This window comes from Castanea sativa, chromosome 6, assembly GCF_040712315.1.
Source record: "Castanea sativa cultivar Marrone di Chiusa Pesio chromosome 6, ASM4071231v1".
Classification (NCBI taxonomy): domain Eukaryota; kingdom Viridiplantae; phylum Streptophyta; class Magnoliopsida; order Fagales; family Fagaceae; genus Castanea; species Castanea sativa.
The window spans coordinates 21,511,721-21,536,019 of NC_134018.1; the positions used below are offsets into that span (position 1 = coordinate 21,511,721).

The 24,299-nt window shown below is 33.7% G+C and overlaps 2 protein-coding genes across 3 annotated transcripts; one reads left to right on the top strand and one right to left on the bottom strand.

Annotated features, from left to right (window-relative positions):
• Nucleotides 1-3,243: 3,243 nt before the first annotated feature.
• LOC142640884 (beta-glucuronosyltransferase GlcAT14A) lies at nt 3,244-7,499 on the bottom strand. 2 transcript variants are annotated; one of them, XM_075815198.1, is made up of 5 exons: nt 7,278-7,499; nt 5,720-6,414; nt 5,520-5,595; nt 5,286-5,401; nt 3,244-4,216 (listed from the first exon to the last, which is right to left on the bottom strand). In XM_075815198.1, exons 2-5 carry the CDS (start codon nt 6,282-6,284, stop codon nt 3,717-3,719), a joined length of 1,257 nt encoding a protein of 418 aa, XP_075671313.1. In that variant the 5' UTR covers nt 6,285-6,414; nt 7,278-7,499; the 3' UTR covers nt 3,244-3,716. The 2 variants fall into 2 exon arrangements, with proteins under 2 accessions (XP_075671313.1, XP_075671312.1); XM_075815197.1 differs by having other exon boundaries at nt 5,720-6,455; nt 7,278-7,367.
• A 3,581-nt stretch (nt 7,500-11,080) lies between these two features.
• On the top strand, nt 11,081-11,773 carry LOC142639642 (putative mitochondrial protein AtMg00310). The gene has a single exon (XM_075813791.1). It carries the CDS (start codon nt 11,081-11,083, stop codon nt 11,771-11,773), a length of 693 nt encoding a protein of 230 aa, XP_075669906.1.
• Nucleotides 11,774-24,299: the final 12,526 nt, after the last annotated feature.

Here is a 24,299-nt window from a genome sequence, read left to right on the forward strand (position 1 = left end):
TGCACCATTTTTTTCTTAATTTTCTGCTTGATGGGGCTGCCTTTTGCAGTTTTGCTGTGATGCCACACTGCATTGTTAAAAGTTAATATAAAACAAAGTAAAGTCTTAAGTGCTACACTTTATGCAAGGTTTGCAATATTTTAACCTAAAGAAAAGGTCTGCACTGTTCTTGCCTTGTAAGCTCGAAGTAAATTTTATTTATTTGATGTCATCGGTAAATATATCACGCCACTCACTTTATAGAGTGGATTTCACAATGCCAAATCCTTCTCTTAAAGAAGTAATTTTTATTGGAGTAATTATACTCCCTTCCTTTAATATTATATTTGAGAAAATGACATTCTACTTCAAATTTGAAAGGAACAAATACTTCTCATTTTGTGACTTTGTTTTTTGAGAATGCCCTTTCTTGATATCGGTTGATTAAATTTTGTTAAATTAATATTAAAATTGTTGTGTGGCAAAAGGCAGGTTTAAAAAATTATCCTCAATTTCATAATTAAAATTTATTGTTTTAAAATTTTAATTAAAGTTTATTTTAAAATATTAAGTATGATTTTTTTTTTCAATGGATTATGAAGAGATTTGCCATTCTAAGTGTTTTTGGTGCTTAATATATATATATATATATATATATATATATATATATATATATATTTTTTTTTTTTTTTTTTTTTTTGCATTTTTATTCTAAATTTATCTGTTATTTTTTTGCTAACCATGGTTAAACTTTTGTAAAAAGATTCTTATAGAAATTTAGTGAAATGATATATACCAATAGCATAAAATAAAAAAGGGCAGTTACACTTTTAAGTTTTGAAGAAATTAACACTCTCTCCTTCTAAAGAAATGTGCACTAGTACTAGTATTGTATTAATAACATTTTAAGGGATTCTGTACTTTTCCTCTATTTTTCATCTAGCGTCTTTTGTTGTTTCATACTAAAATAATACTTACTATTGCTCTTCTCAGTTAGAATCCCACACCTCTCACGTTTTTTTAAGGGAAATGGATACAAGTTGCATACATGTTTATTACCTACTTTAATGGAATCAGTAGCACCTTTTTGTCTTTTTAGTTGCTATTTTATTGACTAAATAATTACACAAAGTAATCTCAAGGGCCATCATAATCGTTTTTGAAACGTCTCATGAAGTGGAGCTTACTATTTTGAGTCTCCCATTCTTAGTCCACTAAGGGTCAGATCAATAATAAAAAAATCGTAGATAATTCTGGAACAATTCAAAGTTCTTGTTTTTCTAATGATGTTATATGAACAGTACAGTAAGATGATCATTGTGGGAGAAGAATAAACCAAGTAGCTAGAGACTAGAGAGGCTTATAAAACAATTAATCAATTAATTCCCATGGGGACATGCAAAATCCCAAGACCAGAATCCTACTATTACAATTACTGGAATATCTTCTGTAATAGCAACTTTCACTAGTTTCAGCATCCGAAATAGGGTCAATATCAATGTTCGTGAGTACAATTCTTTGCTTGTTGGGGTTCTAAATTCCGGTTCGCACTTGAGCCATGTCTGATTGTCTGTGTAGGAATCTATTATGAAGGGTGAAAACTGAAAAGTAGTCAACTCCCTTGAGGTTTGGGCTAATGTTAGCCAAGTTTAAAACTGACCAATTTGGTCCCTAATCATCATGACAAATAGTAGAAAAATGGGTAACGGTTTAGGGACCTAGTTGGGTTTAGGAACCAAATTAGTCAGTTTTAAAAAGTCTTGGACCTAGCTGTTATTAGCTCAAATCTCAAGGGTGTTAACTATATTTTACCCATATTGTGAATTGTTAGAAACAGATTTTCTACTATTGTCATTGCTATAAAAATCAGAATTATCTCCAAATAGTCTTTTCTAATTTGGAGAATCCCACAAATCTCCAAATTCTTTCAAGCACGTGAGGTTTCCTTGATGCAAGACTATGAAGCAGTGAGAGATTATGCAGTAAAAGAGTGGTCACTCAAAAAGCACAGGTTCTTGTCATATTAAAGCTGAGGAATCAAACTGGTGAAGAAATTACGTTTGCACTATAAAAGTCCTAAAAGAAAAGCTCAATTAACTAATAAAGCAACCCCTTAAACGTGAACAAAATAAATTCCTTTCTCTAATGAGAACCAAACTCTCACACACGCAAGGGTGTTTTCCTTAAAACTCTTTTGCTGAAACTCTCCAAAAAAAAAAATCTGGTCATACTAACAATTGATTAGCGTTATAAAATTTTTAATCACAAAACTTGCATTATATCAATTTTAAAGTTGTAGTGTGTGGACATCTCTATTAAAAGCAAAGCAACATGCAAAATTTAGAACTCTTTGCAGTTGAACAAGAGTTTTGGGAAAACTAAGATATATATTAGAGACATATTCGAAAGCTAAAGAATAAATACTTAAAAGAGAAACAACACAACCAAGGTTAAAAGACATCTAAGTAATCAGGTTTGGCAAATTCTCCATTTGGCACATATTATGTTTCAAAATATGGAAAGCTATTTAGTAGAAGATGATGGAATTCTGGACTTGCATTATCTTATTATAGGGTCCAGGACCCTGGTCTCAGAATTCCATTGTTTGATTTCTACAGCATCAATGGTTTTCAAATTACTAGACTATAATGTCAAATGTAAAGCTGGCTCAGGTGTAGCAGCTCCATAGGAATTGCTTCAGTTTCCTATTGTTTCTGTGCTATATATGACATCCACGCTCAAAGACGCAGGCTCCATTTGTTCTTTCTTATGATCAATATCTGACCAAATAAATAGTCCGAACCCAAATAAGACAGGCTGTGGCTGATGTGCACAAAATAGCACAAATATTACTACTAGGAGATCATTTTCCTTTGGAATAATATGATGCAGGTTGAGTTCATAACTGAAGCCAAATATCAGTCTTTTCATGCACTCCACCCACACGTTAAGTCCACCAAATTCATGTTCCCATTTACATTTTCCATAGTCTCTCTCTCTCTCTGAAACGGGAAGCATATATAACAGTACTGCTATATTATTGTAATTGGAAACATTTTTTTGTTCAAGATTTCACAGATAATTTTGCATTGAATTCTCATTTGATTTTTATAACAAACATTAAATACAAGTTAAAATATACATACATTCAAACATATGCAACAGATGTGTATGTACTTGACATTATTTCTGCACTAGTGCATACAAATGGAATAGTAAGTAATCGATTTTATATATATTGAAATTGAGCTTTAAAACGCCGAGGGAAACAAGGTAGAATGTTTCTCTTTATAGTAATCAATTGAGTTTCTAATTCTGACCGTTACCAGCAAAATTACAGATACAAATTCTGGAGTCTGTAACAAAAAGAAGATCTCAAATATCATTAAGCCAAAAGATTAGAAGTGTCATAGAGAAGTGGAGAAAAAATTTTGAGAAAATTTTTGTGGTAAATAAGTATACATGTTCAACGTAATCAGAGCCTACCAAAGGAAGGATGACTGGGTGCCATCTTTGGCTGACCATGGCAACAATGAATGGCTATGCTCATACCTACACTAATATGCCTTCAAGTTTAACAAGAATGAGTCCATAACTGCACTTACAGCCTCAGAAATCTTCCCCTCAGTAGAAATTTCCATTCAACTGTTGTGCCTGTAAATAGATCTTCTTTCTTATTATTATCTTTTCTTCTTTAAAATCTTTTCCCATCTGCAAGCAAGAAAGTTCCACAAAATCTATTTACACTGATTTTTCCCCAACTTAGCTGTCAATGTCAACCTAGTTACAAGGCGGTGAAGCCTTTGAGCTCCCTTGCCTGGTTTGAGCTTGTTCATGTTCCCAACCTTGGAACATTTCGGGTTGCCAGAGCACCAAGCACCTGGGGTGAAGCTCCCATTCTTCCGCTTCAATAGATCCTTATCAATCTTATCCAGGACTGGGTCATCTGTTTTGAATTTTCGACCAAATGCAGCACTGCTAGCAATCATCTTGCTTGTGTCATTAAGGGTAAGGGTGTGAGGGTGCTGTCTGGGGGGGTTGTCCCAAGAAATGTAATGCAAGTCATGGTTGACTGCAGTTTTAGCAAACTCAGGCACATTGCAAACAACAGTCTGAAAGTAGCCCTCAGGAGAAGACACGAAGTTTGTGTAATACATGAGAAGGGTCCTAGGTAAATTATCCCAACCCCAGATGCAATACTCTACGAATGAACGTGACAGAACCATCCATGCTGAACCTGCAACAAAAAAAACATGTTACTTAGTGTTAGACGACAAGTTTGGGCATTAAACTAGGCACCAGAAGGAAAAAGATTGTGACTTGACACCAATTCTCTTCATACTTTTCTTGTTTTGGGGAAAAAAAGAGAAGAGGAGGAATGTTATTGCCAATGAAATCTAGCTCAAATCGCAACTCCTTCCCTTGTAAGAAAAAGGTGGAGGGTGAAGTTGTGGGTTCAAGATCTATTAGGTGTGTGCGTAACTTAGCAATAAATAAAAAATCCTTAAGGTCAGAATGGCTGATAAACGAATGCAGATATTTTGGACTTTCAGTGTGAGAGCTGCTGCTGCTGGTCCATTAATTATTGCCAAAGTTTCAAAATTTTGTTTTGAGCAAAACAATAGTTGCATTCAAAACCACAAGGGTTATAATGAATCTGACTATATGGATGATTGGAATTGACACAGTTGGTTTGTTAAAGAAACCAAATAAGAGTTTTCATGAGCTTATATATGAAAACCAGATGGTTGTGTACTGCTAGGACCAAATGACAATATATAGCTGATGGTTAGAATTATTTGAAACAAATAGAAGAAACTATCAAATTAGTGCCACTACAATGTTTGAATTCAACTAATACAAAGAACACCCCTGACATTACTCCTAAAATTTTTTATATTTCCTACTTCTAGGGAATTATAAAAAAGAGATGCTTTAAATGTAAAAACCAAGAAGTGTGAACTAAGTAGAACATACATTTTCACTATAGTTTGTATTTCTAAATGAAGTCCTCCAAAGTGCCAAAAAAATAGAATTCTAGTTGCCAGTAGGACACAATCTACTTTCCAAACTCTTCTAGAACTGATAAATTTCCAAAAGCAAAAAAAATCCAATAAATAAGCAAATTTGAATGAAATTATGATACACAGAGTTTCAATGGTTTTTTTTTTTTTGTTGATAAGTAGAGTTTCAATGGTTTTCTGTCCTAAAAAATGCAAATCTTCGAAATATATATTAGTAAAGAATTACACATGGAGAATCATAGAGGATATCACACAGCTAAAGAAATATGGGTGAAATCTAACCTGTAAATAATTTAAAAGCTGTTGGCAAAGTTCTCCGAGGATTGACCCAGAAGACATCTGATTTGGTTGTCTTGTATAGTCCAGGATCTACCATCAAAGGCATTGCACGTTTGTCCCTGCAAAACACAACCAAAGATAGAGTGCTTTGTTATCATGCCTATGAACATTACATTGTGTTGCATGTTTGTCTGCGTTTTTGAGTGTGCGCGTTAGAGCGAGAGAGAGAGAGCTCACTCTTTCCATCCTAGCTGGCTTGTGTGCTCAATGAAATTCAGGTTTCGATCTAAATTCGAAAATGTGTAAAGAAGATCTGCAAAAAATTAACTAAACCATTTAATACAAAATATCACATTCCTTACCCAAAAGAATAACAATTAGATAATCAGCATTGATAACAACATAACTCTGTCACAAGTTGAATGATATATACTAACCATCTTGTGTCACAAGAGGATAATCAGAGGCACTGAGATTGATAAACCAATCCCAATCCTTACTCCTCTTGAGAAGAATGGCACAAGCATGAAGAGTATTAGCAACCATGGTGGGTCCTCTGTAAGTGACCATATTAGCTTTGGTGATCATGTAAACATTCCCAACCTCAATAAAAATTGGCTCTTTTTCCACTCGGGAGGCAAGCTCCAACCTCTCCTCTGCTGGTGACTCAAGATCCAAATGAACAACATATTGGTTCCGTGGATGATATAGAGCATGAAGAGTTCTCCAAAGCTTATCCAAATCACCTTTTGACCCAGAAACCAAATAAGCAAAACGAGGAATCGTTGGGCCAGCAGGAGGGGGTGGAGATTGTGTAACCTTTGATTCAGCAAAAGCCGAGCTTGATTGATTTGTAGCTATGCGAGAAGGAAAAATTGAAATGATTGAATTGAGTGAAAAAACAAGACCCATGTTGAAGGTAGTGGCCAGAAGGAATATGCATATGAGAGAGCTTATGACAAGGGGAAATATCCACTTCTTCTCCATGTTTAGGGACCCCATTACCAAACCATATCATGGGTTCCAATCAACTATTTCTCATGTTGCAAATCTCCTTACTCACCAGATACATGTATCAGAACAGAATAGCGAGTGACTATTCAATCAAGGTGTTGATATTTGGATCAAGACCCTCTTCAAAACTATTCCAAAAATTTGGACTTTAAAGACTAGCTGTTGAATCAAAACCAAACATTAAACAAAGGCTGCTATATAAATTACAGGTAAAAAGAAGAAATTGGAGCTAGCTCAAGAATCGTAACCAATAACCGACAAACAAACAATATGTATATATATATATATATACAAACACACATAAGCTAAAGGCATAAGCAATATAGATAGAGAAAGGGAGATAAAATAGAATAGAATAGAATATATTACAAGAGACAGGTATGGCACATCAAGAAAATCGAACAAAAAAAAAAAAATTGTCCAAATTCTTTGCTGTCCATGAACTAAAAATTTAATAAAAATTCCTTCCCGGTTAACTCCCTTGAAAATGACGAGTTTTTATTTTTAAAAAAAGAAACTTGTTATTTTAGGGAACAAATCCTAACCACAAACTTCATATTCAACCTAAAATATATATAGAAAATTCATTTATTGCGTCAAATCAGAAGAAAAAATCATTCGTATAAAAAAAAAACAAAAGGAGAAAAATAAACGTTCATGAAACAGAACCCAGATCAGAAAATCAAGGCTTCAAATCATTCCACCAAAAGAATCTCAAAATATATGCAATGGATTAAAATATCACATACCAACACAGCTGAGTAAATAGCTGAAAAATAAAATAGAAAACACAAAAATCAGTGAAATAAAAGGCAACCCAATATAACTAAAACCACCAATACCACAACAGATTTAAGTGAGATGAGAAGACAGACATATATATATATATATATATAGATATACACAAACAGACAGACATAGAAACAGACGGACAGACAGACAGACAGACACAAAGAAAGAGGTTGTGAGGGAAGAAAAAACCTTTTTTTTGACGATGCAGAGAGACTTTCAGAGCGTTTGTGCACGTTTAGAAAAACACAGAGAATAATATACTTCCAAAAAAAAAAAAAAAAAAACAAAAGCAGGACTTAGAGAGAGAAACTTATTTATATATATTTTCTAAAAAAAATTTTAAAAAAAAAATGGAATTTTAAGAAAATAGTATTTTTGTGCTTTTGTGGAAAAGAGGACGTGTATTGTGTCAGTGAGAGAGAGATCAGAGAAGTGGTTTATTTTATTAGTTAAAGCGATCTCTCATATTCTCTCATTCACATATCATATGATATCATTCATATCACTTCTTTTTTTTTTTTTAAATAAAATAAACATATGATATCACTTGACATGAACATAGGCGTTTCTGTTACGTTAGGGCTTCTTTGACGTTTGACCCAAAAAAAAAAAAAAAACCGTTTATACGTTTTGCGTGTGTGTTTATGTTTTGTGTTTTGTGTTTTTTTTTTTTTTTTTTTTTGGCTTTCTTATTTTTTTGGTTTTATTTTATATTGTATAATGGTGCCACCAAAACAGAAGTACATATATGTATTTTTTTTTTGTTTGATAAGATACATACATATATGTATTTTATTTTATCAACAAAGCAGAAGTAGTTTAGATCAATGGGTTGTGATCAGTTTTGTGAATGTAGGTAAGCAATCAATGATGGCAAAGACTATAATTGAGATACCAAAAAGTGGGGTTGGGGGGTTAACATATGTCCAACAGTTATATAACTTATATTAATAGAATTTTCACTTGTTTATGCATTTTTAGGTTGAATTTTTCATCCATTAGTATATTTACTAAAGTCAACAAAACTTAGGCGTACAGTACCATAGTGCTGTTACTTAAATTCCTCTTTTAAGATTTTGCCATATGACTATTTAACTAAAAATTACATTTTCATCCTATGAGTAAAAAATCCACATGGCAAAATCTTAAGAGGGAATCCTCAGAAATAACACTTAAGTATTGTAACTAGGTCTTGCTCAAAGTCTAATATGCTAATAACTATTTATAAATAAAAAAAGGTTTATAAAAATTAGAAATATTGGATTTTTACTATATTTCTTATCTTTACCTATAAAATAAAAAATTATATATATGAAATTGTGCCTTAAAAGAAAGGATGGTAGTCCAATCCATTCACATACAATAATAATTCATACAATTATTATTTTTTTTTTTTATGTTACGATTCTCAAAGTTGCAATTAAAATGACTCGCCAAAACACTCAAAACACCACACACCCTTAGTGCAATGGTCACTCCACAAGTATAAGTGTTTGTGGAGTGTGGGGGGTAAGGGTCGGGGTTCAAGTTTCCAAGAGGGAGTTTCACACACATATACACTTAGATTAGGCTAGAGTATAATTCTATCTTCTATAAAAAAAAATAAATAAAAAATAAAAAATAAAAAATAAAAAACAGCAGTCTCCTAACGGAAGCAAACGAGATGCCTAATTGAATAAATGATATATATATATATATATATATATCAACAATATCATTAGGAGTGTCCAATATATATATACATTTTTTTTCTTTTTTGCAGAGGATAAGAGGGGACTAATACCTTCTCAAAAAAAATTATATATATCAAATTGATTAAAGGAAAATATAAAAAAAAAATTAGAAGAAGAAGAAGAAGAAGAAGAAGAGACTAATAGGCCACTTTTAACTTTTTTTAATTTTTCAATAATAATTAGGCAACTTTTAACCTTTTTTTTTTTTTTTTTGGGACAATGGATATAAGTTCACGATGATCCAGGAAAATTTCAATAATATTTTGTAAAGGTACTGTAGATGTCCTCATCATCGGGACAAGAAAAGAGAAGCTGCACAATGTACACACATGACAGAACCGTGTGTTTCTCTTCTATGCACTCATAGTCATCGTAATGCGTGGTCTAATTACCGTACACGTTTTATGATAATCATGTAGTAATATGCAATCTTCTCAACCAAAAAAAAAAGTATATACCAATGAAAAACACTTCCATTTCGTAGCAATGTGAGCAAAGAATAATGATTGTAAAGCTGTTATAGAATCTTCCTGGGGCATGGGATCAGATTTATGGCCTGTTTGGATGTTTAAAAAAGGAGGGGGAGTAGAGTAGAGGGAAGGGGAGTAATTCAATTACCTTGTTTGGAAGTTTTTTAAGGAAGGAGGGGGAGGGGTTTGGAGGGGTTTCAACTACTTCCAACCCCCTCATTTTTAATTCCCCCAAATTGGAGAGATTTGGAGGGAGAGTAGAGCACATAAAATTATTGATAAAGTAAATTACCTAATTTACCCTTATTATATTTATAAAATTACAATGTTAAAAACAAGGGGAAGAGCTAATTACTCCCTTCCCCCTTACTAATTATAAAAACATCCAAACAAGGTGGAGGGTAATCATTCTTCTCTACTCTCCTCCCCACTACTCCCCTCCCCTCTACTTCCCTCTACTCTCCTCCTTCTCTAAACTCCCAAACAGGCCATTAAGCTCTTCGGAAGGAGTTATGGAGAATCTCAATCGATGTGCTGCTGACCTTAGGACTTGGAGTTTAGAAGCATATGGACAAATCCCGAAAAAAATTCAGGCAAAAAGGAATGTTTTGAACAGTCTAACTCGGAGTAACAAAGATGGTGTCCTAAGTAGTGAAATCAATAGATTAAAGAGAGGAATTAACTCCCTGTTGGATGATGAGGAACTCTATTGGGGTCAACAAGCCAAAGCACATTGGCTCAAGGAAGGGGACAAGAATACAAAATTCTTTCATGCTCAGGCTTCAGAGAGGCGTAAGCAGAACACCATTATTGGAATTTGGGATGAACATGGTAACTGGTGTGAGGAAAAGGACAGCATAGCCCATGCAGCCATTAATTATTTTGAGAACATCTATGCAACAACCCACCCAACACAAATTGATGAAGTAATTGCAACCATACCCTTAAGAGTAACTGATGACATGAATGAAAGCTTGGACCGAGCCTTCACCACAGAAGAGGTAGTCTCATCTCTCAAACAGATGCACCCTACCAAAGCCCCTAGCCCCGACGGTATGTCTGCTTTATTTTATCAGAAATATTGGAATATTGTGGGTAATGGTATCACTAACATGGTCCTCAATGTTCTCAATAATAATGTATTTGTGGCTGAAATAAACAAAACCAATATATCGCTCATTCCAAAAACAAACAGCCCAAAGAAAATGACTGACTTCCTCCCCATTAGTTTATGTAATGTGGTGTATAAGCTCATTTCAAAAACTTTGGCCAACAGACTAAAAGCCCTCCTACCACATATCATCACTGAGAACCAGAGTGCTTTCATCTCAGACCATCTCATCACTGACAATGTGATTGTGGCTTTTGAACTAATGCATTTTCTAAACCATAAATCTGCAGCAAATGAGGGCTTTATGGCAGCCAAGCTCGACATAAGTAAGGCTTTTGATAGGGTGGAATGGTGTTTCATTCAAGGTGTGATGGAAAGAATGGGTTGCAGTACTAGATGGATAAATTTGATTATGAAATGTATAACTTCAGTCTCATATTCAGTTCTCATAAATGGTGTTGCTTATGGAAATATCAAACCAACCCGTGGGTTACAATAAGGTGATCCCCTCTCCCCCAGCCTTTTCCTTCTCTGTGCTAAAGGTCTCTCTGCCCTCATCCATAAAGCTACCTGAAATCAATACTTGACTGGTATCTCAATTGCGCGGGGCTGCCCAAGAGTGACCCATCTTTTCTTTGTGGATGATAGCATCATCTTCTGCAAAGCAAGCCCTGAAGAATGCCGGAATTAAAGCGGATCTTCTGTAGATATGAAGAAGCCTCGGGCCAAAAAATCAATACCGACAAATCCTCAGTTTTTTTCAGCCCAAACACAAGCCAAAATGCTAAGGAGGAAATCTTGGACATTCTAGGGCCAATGCAAGACTCGAAGCACACAAAATACTTGGGGCTCCCTTCTTTCATTGGAAGGTCTAAGACTCAGGTTTTCTCCATTTTAAAAGAAAGGATTGGGTGGAAATTAGCTGGTTGGAAAGGTAAACTCCTTTCAATGGGTGGGAAGGAAGTCCTCATCAAAGCAGTGGCCCAAGTGATCCCGGTGTATACTATGAGCTGCTTCCAACTTCCACAAAGTTTATGTGATGATTTGGAAAGTATGATGCGAAGCTTTTGGTGGGGTCAGAAGCAAAATGAAGCAAAAATGAGTTGGGTTAGCTGGAAAAGAATGTGTATCTCCAAAGTATATGGAGGCATGGGGTTCCGGAATTTGAGAGCTTTCAATCAAGCCATGCTCCCAAAGCAAGCATGGAGAATCCTATCAAACCCAACTTCCCTAGTTGCTCGGGACCTTAGATCAAAGTACTTTCCCACAAGTGATGTTCTGAGTGCTAAACTTGGGTGTTCACCTTCTTACTCCTGGAGAAGTATACACAGCAACCTTGAAGTCATAAAGATGGATATCATTGGTGAGTAGGCAATGGGAAGCTGATTCACATTTGGGATGACAGGTGGCTGCCTACCCCATCCACTTATAAGGTCATCTCCCCCCCAAACGGCATTCCTGAATTTCCCATGGTTTTTGCTCTTATTGATCCTATCACAAAGTGGTGGAATGTCAACTTGGTCAGAGCAACATTCCTCCCCTTTGAAGCTGACACTATTCTAAGGATTCCTTTGACTCATAGCATGCCTGAGGACAAGATAATCTGGTTGGGCAATAACCAAGGAGAATTTACTGTGAAAAACGCATACCAAATAGCCTATAACTTGATTGAAGCAAAGATGGATGGTGAATGCTCTTCGGGGGACCCATTTAAAGCTCTTTGGAAGAGACTTTGGCATCTTCATCTTCCTGCCAAGGTTAAGATCTTTGCCTGGTGGGCTTGCGCCAATGGTCTCCCCACCATGGAAGCTATTTGCAATAGAGGAATTAGCAACAATGACAGATATCCAATCTGTGGAAAAGCCCCTGAGAGTATTAAACATGCCCTTCTCAACTGCGACTTCTCAACCTTGTCTGGAATCAATGGCCTGAAAATCCATTAGGCTCACAGGAGGTTCGGTGGTCTTTCATTGATTTAGCCATGTTCATCATCTCCCATCACTCTCTGCAAGATCTGGAGCTGTTCTTTAGCATTGCTTAGGCCATATGGTATAACAGGAATAAGGTAGTCCATGAGGATATTTGCCTCCCCCACCAGCAAGTTTAGCAATTGGCTAAGAGTGTAGTGGAAGATTTCAGCAATGTAGTTGACTGGGACTTCTTCCAACCAAGACCTCTTACTGCCAAATGGGCCCCCCAACCACCAGGAATTTTCAAGGTAAATGTTGATGGGTCAATAGCAGATCAAGGAGGGAATTCTAGTGTTGGAGTCATTATCAGGGACTGTTCTGGCCAGGCAATTGCAACTCACTGCAAGCCCTTAAAAGCATGCTATTCTGCAGATTTAGTGGAGATTATGGCCCCGCTTCAAGGTGTATTGCTCCTCCTTTTCTCTCTTTGTTAATTCAATTAGATGTATCATAATGTTTAGTCTTGGGTTCTGCCTATGCAGACCTGCTTTGTCTGTATTTCTTTTTCTGGTTTAATGAAAATCATACCCATTTTCAAAAAAAAAAGTAGTAAAATGTGGGGTGGTAATTGTGTTTGCGTGTGTAATTGGTGTAGTATCTATGAATGAGTATTCGATTATATAAGTCAACACTAACCCGACACGTTTATTAAACGAGTCAAAATTCATCAACGCTAACACCTATTTATTAAATGGATCAGTCATATCGATCCATTTATCAAAATTTATCAAACGAGACAAGATTAATCAACCCTAACACAGCCTGTTTATTAAACAGGTCAATCATATTGATCTATTTATCAGATTTTATCAAAGCAAAATATATATATATATACACACACACACACACACAAATTTTAGTATTAACCAAATTGATTTAAATTATAAAAAAACAAAAAAAAAATTTTAATATAAAATTTAGAACTAACAAGTAAATACATCACAAATAATCATTTAAAATTAAAACATATCTCAATATCACATATAATCAATCACAAATATGTTAAGGAACATAAACCAAAAAAACTAATAAGTTTATATATCTAGGGTTTAAAGGGAATTTTAGTAAAATATCATTTAATTAACGGGTCAAACATATTTTATGGGTTGGAAACTAACCCGACTCGTTTATTAAACGGGTCAGTCGTGTCAGCCTGAATATAATACAAACACATTAAGCCTCAACCCATAACCTGCTAATTTCGTGTTGAGTCTTGTCATGTTCACGGGTATTCATCAAAGAATATTAGTTACATAAAGTTGCAGACACAATATTTTCATAACAATTTCACAATAAATCTTTAGTGACAAGTCGGTAATAATAGCTAAATATATTTATTTAAGTGTTATATGCTCAAATAAGAACTAGTTAATTTGTCACATATGCTTTGTTATAAAATTGTTATGAAAATTTTCCCCATAATACCACTCATAAGATAAATATTCTGATTCTCTCACATCACTTTTAAATTTAAATTTAAAAATATTTTAATAGAAAGTAAAAAAGTTATTAATTGAATTATTTATACTCAGTTTTTATAATTTTTTTTTCAAGGAACTTAAAATTTCATACAAAAGAAAAAAATATATATTACATTTTAAATATCGAATAAAGTTTGGGTCCACTAACTTCAATATTTTGGTCACGTTAACCAAATGTTCTCTTTCACATTCTCGTAGCCAAGTCCTTAAATATCTCCTTCTCAAAACAAAAAAAGTCCCTTCCAAATTCTCATATTCAAACCTTAACAAGTTAAAACTCAAACAAACCTTAACAAGTTAACATGATGAAAGACACGTAAGTGAATCGGGTTATATAATTTGCATTCGAAACCTCTAACATTAATTGGTAAAAATATTACAATTTGGTCAATCACCAAAGTCAGAGCTGTGGTCCCTAGTCTATAGTTGCGCGTTCAGTGGCGAAATTTTTTTAGTCCATCGTGGAGATCATCTTACCAATTCCTATTTCCTAGTGTTCCTTTCAACTATATAATAATATAACACTATCTATTTAAAATAAAATTTGACTTTTTTTTTCTGAATAAAATAAAATTTGACTTTAATCTAATCAAAAGCCTAGTCATTTATTTATCAAAAAAAATCCTAGTTGTTTTAATTATTTAAAAAACAATTAAAAAAACGTAATGAAGACAACAACCATCACCACCATTGTCCATCACCAACCCCGCCTCTCTCCACCACACCATAAAAGTACCAGCAACTCAAGACGTAAAGCACACAAATTAATTTTTGCAACTTAAAACCCATTTTTCATAATTTTGATTTCACTCCCTGAAGTTTAAAATTTTAGATATTAGGAAATGTACCCCTAATATTACTTAGTGTTTAGGGGGAGGGGGAGGAGAATCATTCCATCTTTATCCGATGCTGAGTCCATTAAGTGTCATCTCAACATCGCGTAGTAATAATAATAATAATAATAATAATAATAATAATAATAATCCACATTAGTATTAATTTTTATTATTAGGGTAAATTACACTTTTTCACATTAAATTATCATTGTATACACTTATTAACATTTTCAAGTTACCATCACACACTTTTGGTGCAATGGTCACTCTACAAGTATAAGTGTTTGTGAGGTGTGGGGGGCACAGGCCAGGGTTCAAGTCTCCAAAAGGGAACTTCACACACATATACACTTAGATTAAGTTAGAGTATAAATTTTATCTTGTATGAAAAATAAAAAAAAAACATTTTCAAGTTATATGATTGACCCCCTCCCCAAAATTTAAAAATACGTTACACTTAACATTTTACTATCTGTTTTGTTGTTAATTATGACAAAATTTAATATTGAAAGACAATTTATCCTTCTACCATCTATTTTGGAGAGATAGTTAAATTGGTGGATCAATTGTGATAGGTTAAGGGGTCGAGTGTAATCACAGTGAAAGATTAGGATGAAAAAGTATAGTTCTCTCGCACTCTCCACAACCTTGCTTTGCTAAAAACACAGAAACACCTTTAACTTAATTGAACCATCATGAAATCCCAGATCAGACTCATGCAACTTCACTCCATCTAAAATCACTCAACTAAACCACAAGCTTAAACCCACTCTACTATACCCAGTGGCTCAGCCATCCAAAGTCCAAACTCCTTGGCTAAAATCCAAATTGCCTCACCAACGAAAACCCAGCCATCATACCTCCTCAATTTCAATAGCCAATAAAACTGATTTTTGTTATGAAACGAACATAATAGCCAATAATCATGCTGGTTTTTGGTAGCTGCACTTGTTTAAGCTGGACAATAGGCCTATATCAATCATGATTTGACCAAAATATTACAGTTGTTAAGGATTTTGAGCAGTAAACTGAATTTGCAAAAGCTTTTGGACTTCATTTTGGGGTGGTTGCCATTGTATTGAAATTTGATGGTTTTATTGACTACCTTATAGTTTCTACCCAGATGATTAACACACATGATTAGAGTATGGGAAGAGTTAAGTTAATGTCATTCTTAGGAAAAATAAATATACCAAAGTCTTCATCATATAATATTATACAATATCAAATCATATAATGTTCATTTTTAATATCATCATTACATAATATAACATTTCATATTTAGTAAATGAGGGGGGAAAACATTCTTAACGAAGGAAAAAAAATCATATGTGATTAAAATAAACAAGAAAAACAGCCCTCTCTCTCTCAAAAAAAAAAAAAACATTCTTAATGAAATAATAATAATAAAATATTATACGTAAGTAAAGTCAGAAAAAAAAAATTGAATTTAGGAAAATAATAATAATTCGTTTATATACTTACTAAAATCACCATACCTAAAGGAATTTAGTGGAATGAATTGAAAATGCAATGAGATGGAATAAAAAAGTGCTGCATACTAGTTAATTAACTGGAATGAAAATTGATAACATTGGTAAATAGAAGAAGATGGGTGATTTGTGATGCTGTGGGTTAAAATAATGAATGAAGGATAATTTTCAGTAGTGAGTTAAATGCTAAGGGTAAAAAAAATGCTAAGGGTACAAATGCCACTGACCTGTATTAATAGATGAACGCTATTTGCAGGTCAATCTGCTTTGTTGAACAACCATTAAGAATATGAGTTATTCTGTTTGATACAATAGTTTTTTCCATTCAAGAAATAACGGCAAAAACTAAATTAACATGTCACTGAAAAGTTTAGAGACTAAATTGACATAATTAAAAGGTTGAGGACCAAATTGAGATATAGTATAAAGGATAGGGTGGTACTTTGTAATTTACCCATAAAAAAATTATGTTTTGCACCATATAGAAATTGAAGGAGTTTTTCCTCAAAAAAAAAAAAAAAAAAATTGAAGGAGTTATTTGAAGTGGAAGAATATCATCTACTATTTGCACCTTAACCTGCTCTCTTTTTTTCTTTTTCTTTTTTAATAAAAAAGAATCAATTTGCTCTATTGGATGTCCATCAAGAATATGATGTAGTGAGACTAAAAATTCCATTAAATTTGATTATGAAGTAGAAGATGTTATTTGCTAGGTGTAATTTGTAGGTGAAGAATATTATGATATAGAATTTGAAGGTGTTATTTGAATTGAAATTAAAGTCATATATACAATTCTCCATGGAGTCTCCAGCAAATAAGTTTAAAAAATTCTATGTTTAAAATCTTCCTTTTATAGTGTTAATTAAATTAAATAATCAATGGCTTTATAGTTTATACATAAACTCATGAGGTGTCAGGATTACATGTTGATCAAGAAGAAATAGGCAATTAACCTATAGGGAAGATGAAAGTGGATTGATTTAGGATGGACCAATAGAAATCAGAAAACGTAAAGATGTTAAGTTTTTATGCTTTGGACCTTAGAAGGAAAATGCTTATAAAAAAAGTCAAAATTTCGATGTTCATGTAGCACTCTAGAAGATGTAGAGATGTTATGTTTTTGTGCTTTGGACCCAAGAAGGGGAAATGCTTATCAGAATAGTGGGTGTCTGATGGTCTAAGGGCCCTAGAGTTCATCTTTACCGAGTATGCAAAATGTGTGTTTTGAGGACGGTAGGTTGGTTATATTAACCTTACCAACGAAATTTGATTCATAAATAATTAGAAAGCTAATTAAATTTATGATTTTTTGTTGTTGATAATTCGATATAGTTATAACAAGAAATGAAAGATTTGAACATTGTATGTCTTCAACACTTTAGGAGGTGTTAATCAGTTAAATTACAAGCAGGAACGGAACCAGGATTCAAACCTAGGAGCCGGCCAAAATCTTTTGTTTGAGGATTTTTAGAAGTTGGAATATAACCACTAAAGATTGGCAATGCAATCTCATCATTATTGGATTTTTAACTTTTTGTATTTTTTTTTTCTTTTGAAAAAAATTAAACTGATAGGCCAAGAATGTATTGACCTCTTGAGATTAATTAGCCAAATTTATTAATTAATTAAATTAACATGCAATATACGTGACAGCACAAACAAGTCACCAACTAAAGTATAATACAGCGAAAAATAAAGTTGACACGGTAATTTGTTTACGAATGGGGAAAACCTTTGAGGCAAAAACTCCACCGGGTGATTTTAAGGTCACCACTCCCGAGAATCCACTATTATCAAAACAAGCGGTTATAAGTAAAGGAATCACAGTACCTTATACCAACCTACAGTTGAATCATTACCCCAATACTCAATTGGACTTATTCTGTAGTGACAATCTCTCCTTATAGCATAGCTCCCAGTACGTGACTAACCAATAGATACGCGGATCCCAGTACACCACTTGATCACCAACTTGAGAAGGATGTTGGCTGCAAAGTTCTTCAGTTCATCACAGATACTCTATCTATCGAGTAGCTATCGAACCTCGGGTTGAAACAGCTTTTTAAACCTCAATAGATACTAGATATCGAGTTTTAATGAACAACACTTCTTCACTTGATTCTTGGACAGACTTACATGACTTTGACACTTGAACTTGAAACCTTGTTTCTTGAAGCATTAAACATATCCTAAATCTACCCAATTACAAGTAAAGTGCATTTTGTCAAAGGATATGCCAGTTACATAAAATGTTAACATATGTTCCTAACATGAATCACATATGTCCTAAAATCTCCCCCTATGGCAATCCGTGACAAAACCACAACAAACAAATGAACATATGAAAGAAGTCATAAATCCTTCAACTTATACTCACTTGTTGAATACAATAAAATCTATCATATCACAAACTCTTGAAAAATTTTGCAAGAAGAGAGTTCATGACAAGGAAGACTTTGACAACCTGTATTTCTGAAACACTTTAAACAAAACTCATCAAGGCATCTTAGTGTAAAACAAAAATAAAAGATTGCATACAAGATATAAGAAGCATGTGCATAAAGAGAGAAAAAAAACAACACATGAAGAGATAGGTGAAAGAACTGTAATAACAACCTCAAATGTATGTATATCATCAACAAGTACAAGGTTTGCTATCATAAAGTAGTCACAAGACCTAAGGTACATGAACAATGTATCTAAAAGAGTAAGAAAAGAAAAAGATACAAAAGTCCTCATTACATCCCTCAAAAATATAAACACTCCCCCTAATAAAAATCTCATATACTAACCCTCCCCCTATGAGTATGACTACTCTCATATCCAAAACTACTCCCCCTTTTTGTCACAAGTGACAAATGGTAAGTACATCAAGTAGACATCTCATCATTACTGGGCGAGCTAGCACCATCATCCTCATCAGCATCATCACTACCGGAGCCATCATCACTTTCATCCTCTGAAGCCAATAGAGATGGAGAGGAAGCAACGAAACCACCCACGACAGCTTGTCATCGTGCGATACGACCAACACAGGCGTTCACCTGACACAACTCATCACTGAGAGTGTCAAGGCGAGCATTCATGCGCACAAGTTGTGCCATGATGTCCTCCAGAGTCATCCCACCCGTGGAAGAAGAAGGAGTAGAGGTGGATGGAGCGATAGAAGCTGGAGGAATCGTCGTCACGGGCCACCTCGATCGTAGCTGCACCTCGCTCTGTTTAACGGTAGCAGCATCTATGGCACACATAACTGAGAAATGGTCTGACTTGGGATAGGAGACAGAAAAATGGCGAATGATCCGTGTGATAGCCGAAGGGAAGATAAGCTTATCACTTGTCATCGTATCCCTATATACATCTATGAGGGAAAGAATGAAATGAAAGGTAAAGTCTATAGTAAGATGCTCTAAAAGGGAAAGCAAAAATCGAGCACGGGGCTCTATGATGGAGTTATAGTGAGACAATGGATGTAAAACAAAAGTCATCACCACGTTAATGAACCTCGGAGCTTTAGCAAAGGCCGAGCAAGGGGTGTACTGACGATCACCCCAATCAGAAGGTCGCTCACAAAAAGAAGACATGAGCTCATCTTTGGACACAATCCATATACGATCACAACTGGGGTAGTCAAGATGCACTACCCTTAGGACGTAAAGCACCTCAGATACAATATCCGAAGTGACCATAATGTGCGTACCTCGAACGCGAGTGAAGAAATAAGGTACTGAAGTGTCAAATCCATGCATGTTGGAGTAGGACTCCTGAATGATCACAGAAGGGCAAGTGACCGAGACATCACGCAGTGACTCCTAACCCCTACTATGAATGACAGTGGATAGGTCAGTATCGGAGAAGTCCGATAAAATGACTTGGCGTTCCGAATGAATGTCTTGTCTAGAAAAGTTCTCCGAATAGTCCTTACGGGCTTTATCATCATGGAACCGAATATGGGAAGGGGTAGAATTAGAAGAGGAGGAAGCCCCGGAACGAAGAGGGTTCCAGGACGGAGTAGATTTTCATTTAGGTGCCATAGAGCAACTAACCAAAAGAAGTAGAGAGAGAGAGAGAGAGAGAGAGAGAGAGAGAGAGAAAGAGAGACATGCAGAAAAGCACCAATACGATCAATATCAATATAAAGATAAATGAAGGTACGTATGCATGAAAATACATGAACATGTAACATGCAAACTTAAAAACATCATAGGCTCAGCCCAATCCAAACTTACCAACACACAACATTGCAACAAAGTAAACACACTTCCAAAATACATGAAATATTGTTATAATGCAAATGTGATGCAATGCATGATGATTTAAAACCATTTAAACAAGATCCGTCCTAAAAATTTCACAAAAACTTCATCAATTTTGAAAAAACCCAAAATTTTTCAAAAATCCCAAAAGTTAGGTCAGAAAACATTAAATGCGTGGTAGAATGAGTGAAAAAGATCATACCAGATGAAAGAAGATGATCTTTAGGTTGAAAAACTCTTGGGAAAGAAGTTTGGAGTGAGAGAGAAAGGTTTTGGGAGGTAAAGAGTCAACAGGAGTCAAGAGAGATCGAGAGAAATGAGAAAGAATTTGCGCAGATCCTATTTATAAAATCTCATAATTCTCGAAAGATCAAGAGGTGTCGAGAGGTGTTGAGCTTTAAAGGCTTAAAGAGATACAACTATCAAGCAGCTATCCAAAGCTGTCCACAGCAAAAGGGGCTTGATGGATCGAGAAGCTATCGAGCATATATCGAGGAGACAAAAACTTTCTCGATGGATCGAGAAGCTGTCAAGAAGCTATTGAGATTGCGATAAAAAGAAGCTGAAGAGCTTGATAGATAGCCTAGCTGTCGAGAGATGTTGAGGAGCTGTCGAGATTGCTTAAAAACATTTTTTCAAAAAAAAAAAAAAAACACAGACATAAATGCAATCAAACATGCAACTCAACCAAGGATCCAACTAGCATTTTAAGCTCTCAAAATATCTCTCAAAAAAATGTCATGCATTCCAAAACCCACAGACACACACACACATACACACATTAAACAAGTCTACCCAATTTTATATTTCAAAAACAAGTTAAGACAGTTTAGTGAGCATACATTAATTTTGTCATGTAATTTTTTAGGATCACACAATTTTATACATCATTATTCTACTACATAATTTTTAATTTCATGGTTTCCATTAAAGAGAGAGAATTCAAAGAGTTTAGCTTTTGTGATAATCTAGTTTCTCCATTGTAGCATTTATATAGAGTTTTTTTTTTTTTTTAGAAAGCATTTATATAGTTTTTGATATAAACTCTTCGGATTTTGCATAGCATTTGTATAGTTTTTTTATATAAACTTTTCACGCTTTGCACTAATAACTTACTTAACACAAAAATATAAAAATTTAAAGGGGACACGTGGCCTTAAATTGATATTCCAATTGAAATTTAATTAGATTTTCTCTGATGGGCTTTAAATATATATATATATATATATATATATATATATATATATATATATATACACACTAGTTCATCCTCAAAAATACACACACACACTAGTTTGTAACCCCATACTATGCATGACTACATTTAAAAATATATAATTATATATATAATAGATTATCAATAATTAGATGCATAATAAAATATTCATATTTAAATTCCTACATAAGATAAATGCTATTGATGGTCAATTGTATATTTTGTTAACCCTTAAAACAAAACCTTGTAGAAATATTTAAGAAACAATCCAAATCGAATGTGGTGTTTCTTTTAATATAGAATTAACAAACTCTTCGATTATTGCAATAAGTAATAAATACCTTCACCAAAATTTAGAAATTGCTATAAAATTATTATATTTAAAAATAATAATTATCTTTGAATTTGATGTTACCTTATATATAAAAATTAACAAAAATTCTTGATTTTTGAAGTGAATAGTAAATACTTTCACCAAAATTAGGAAATTGAATTGACACATGTCACAAAATTAGAGTTTAATTGAAATCCAATTTAGAAATCTAATTAAAGTTTCTCTTAGCTTTGGCTTTAAATATAGGGCGAGTTACACTCCCTCCCTTGAGGTTTGAGGAAGTGACACTCACCTCCAAACTTAAAAAGAAAAAACACTTTCCCTTTTTGATATTTATTTGACTAAACTCTGCTAAACTGATGTTAAAAATGTTGTGTACTAACTTGCCCTTTGGTTAAGGGAAAATTTCCAAAATTATCCTCCACTTATCCTTAAAAGTTTTACAGGACCCAAAATATCGATAGTCATCCCTTCCTGCACATCTCTTTCCACTTCTTTCAAAACCTAGATTGATGTCAAGGACTTATTTAATGCAAGATTCACACTGACACATATATCTTAACTGGTCCCTTACTACCTCCCATCAAACTTAAATAATATCAACTGGTAAGCTGCGACTAAAAAATATTGAAAAAATTGGTTTTGAAACTTGGTAACTATAATTAAAACTTGGTAAAGAGAATCTTTTAAAATTTTGAAATATTTTGTTACTAATATTAATGAAAGGGGGGAGTGTTATTTCCTTTAAACCTCATGGTATGAGTGTTTTTACTTTTCAAGTTTAGAGGTGAATGTCATTTCCTCAAACCTTAAGGAAGGGGGGGTGTAATTTGACCATAAATATATATATATATATATATATATATATATATATATATATGATGTGATGGTATAATAGATACTTAAATTTTGAAAGAAAAAAAAAGAATCATATTTATTAGAAAAATGTTTGGCTCTAAGGGTCCGTTTGGTTAGGCATTTTGGAAGCTTAAAATAGTGTTTTTAAAATCCAAAACTCTGTTTTGCAATAATAATTCCTCGTAACTTTTTTACAAACGTTCATTTTGAACTCAAAACACTCGTTTCCAACAGCTTATACAAACACACCCTAAACATGTTTTGAGCTATCTTTTCCAATAAATTACATGATCAATTATAAAACTATCAATGTGTATTACTTAAATAAGTCACATGACTATTAAAAAGTCCTATAACTAAAATTATACACGTAGGAGCTAAGGGAAGGGGGCCATGGCCCCTTTTGACTTTTCAGAATTCCTCCCTCCCTCTTGTATTTTTGGGAAAAAAAATTGTACATGAAATTTAAATAATGCCCCCCCCCCCCCCCCCCCCACCTAGTTATTTTTTTTATATATACTATAAACATGTAATGCATTTATATAGTTAACTTATGCATTTTTGTCATTCTTTTTTTTTTTTTTTCTTTTGAGAGAGAGTTTTAACTTATAGTGTTCGCTCCTGATGATACTCTTTATCATCAGACCAAGATACCAATTGGTTTTTGGTGTAGATAGGAATTGAACCTCACATTTCTTATTCAACCATTAAAAACTTTACAAGTTGAACTAATTGAAACCCACTTTGTTCTTTCCAATTACTCTTATATCATACATATTTCATTCAACAAATTGTATCTAATGTATACCATACGTAATTTAATTATGTTCTATGTTATTAAATTGACTTGTAATTTAATTGTGGACCATTTTTATGAAATTGACTTGTATATTTTTAGATATGTCAAAACTAGGGGTGTGCGCGGTTCGGTAGGAGCGGTTTTTTTTCCAAATTTATTACCGAACCGATAGAGATCAATTTTTTCATAATTGGAACTGATGTACACTGCCTAAGGTCGGTTCTCTGACCTATAGCGGTGCGGTTTAGTTGGTTTGGTCGGTTTGAAATATTAAAAAACTATTTTTTTTAATTAAAAAAATTTGGCTTTCAAGGCCAATATCAATATATCAACATGTTCAAGAAACTTGTGCCAACCTAGTTAAACATAAAACAGAAGCAAAAGAAAAGTCATTAAAAAGAAAGTAAAAATTCCAAAAAATATTTTTCTACATCCAACCAACACACAAAAGCATATTCCAAAACCTGTTCAAAAAATTTGTTCACATAATGATCCAAATTCTTTCATTTCATTCACCATACAAAAATATTTTGAAATTGCCTCAATAAGAGTTCAACTCCCAAAATACTATCATGTAGCATATAATATCATTAGTATCACTGTGTGTGTCAGTGTCAATAACAATAAGCGTTAATGTATCCACTTAACAACGTA

Excerpts from the sequence above, each read along its gene's own strand:
- LOC142640884 (XM_075815198.1), bottom strand. The coding sequence starts at position 6,284 with ATGGGGTCCCTAAACATGGAGAAGAAGTGGATATTTCCCCTTGTCATA. Across the intron at positions 5,402-5,519 it reads AGCCAGCTAGGATGGAAAGA|GGACAAACGTGCAATGCCTT; the intron begins GTGAGCTCTCTC and ends TGTGTTTTGCAG. Across the intron at positions 4,217-5,285 it reads AGCTTTTAAATTATTTACAG|GTTCAGCATGGATGGTTCTG; the intron begins GTTAGATTTCAC and ends TTTTTGTTGCAG.
- LOC142639642 (XM_075813791.1), top strand. The coding sequence starts at position 11,081 with ATGCCGGAATTAAAGCGGATCTTCTGTAGATATGAAGAAGCCTCGGGC.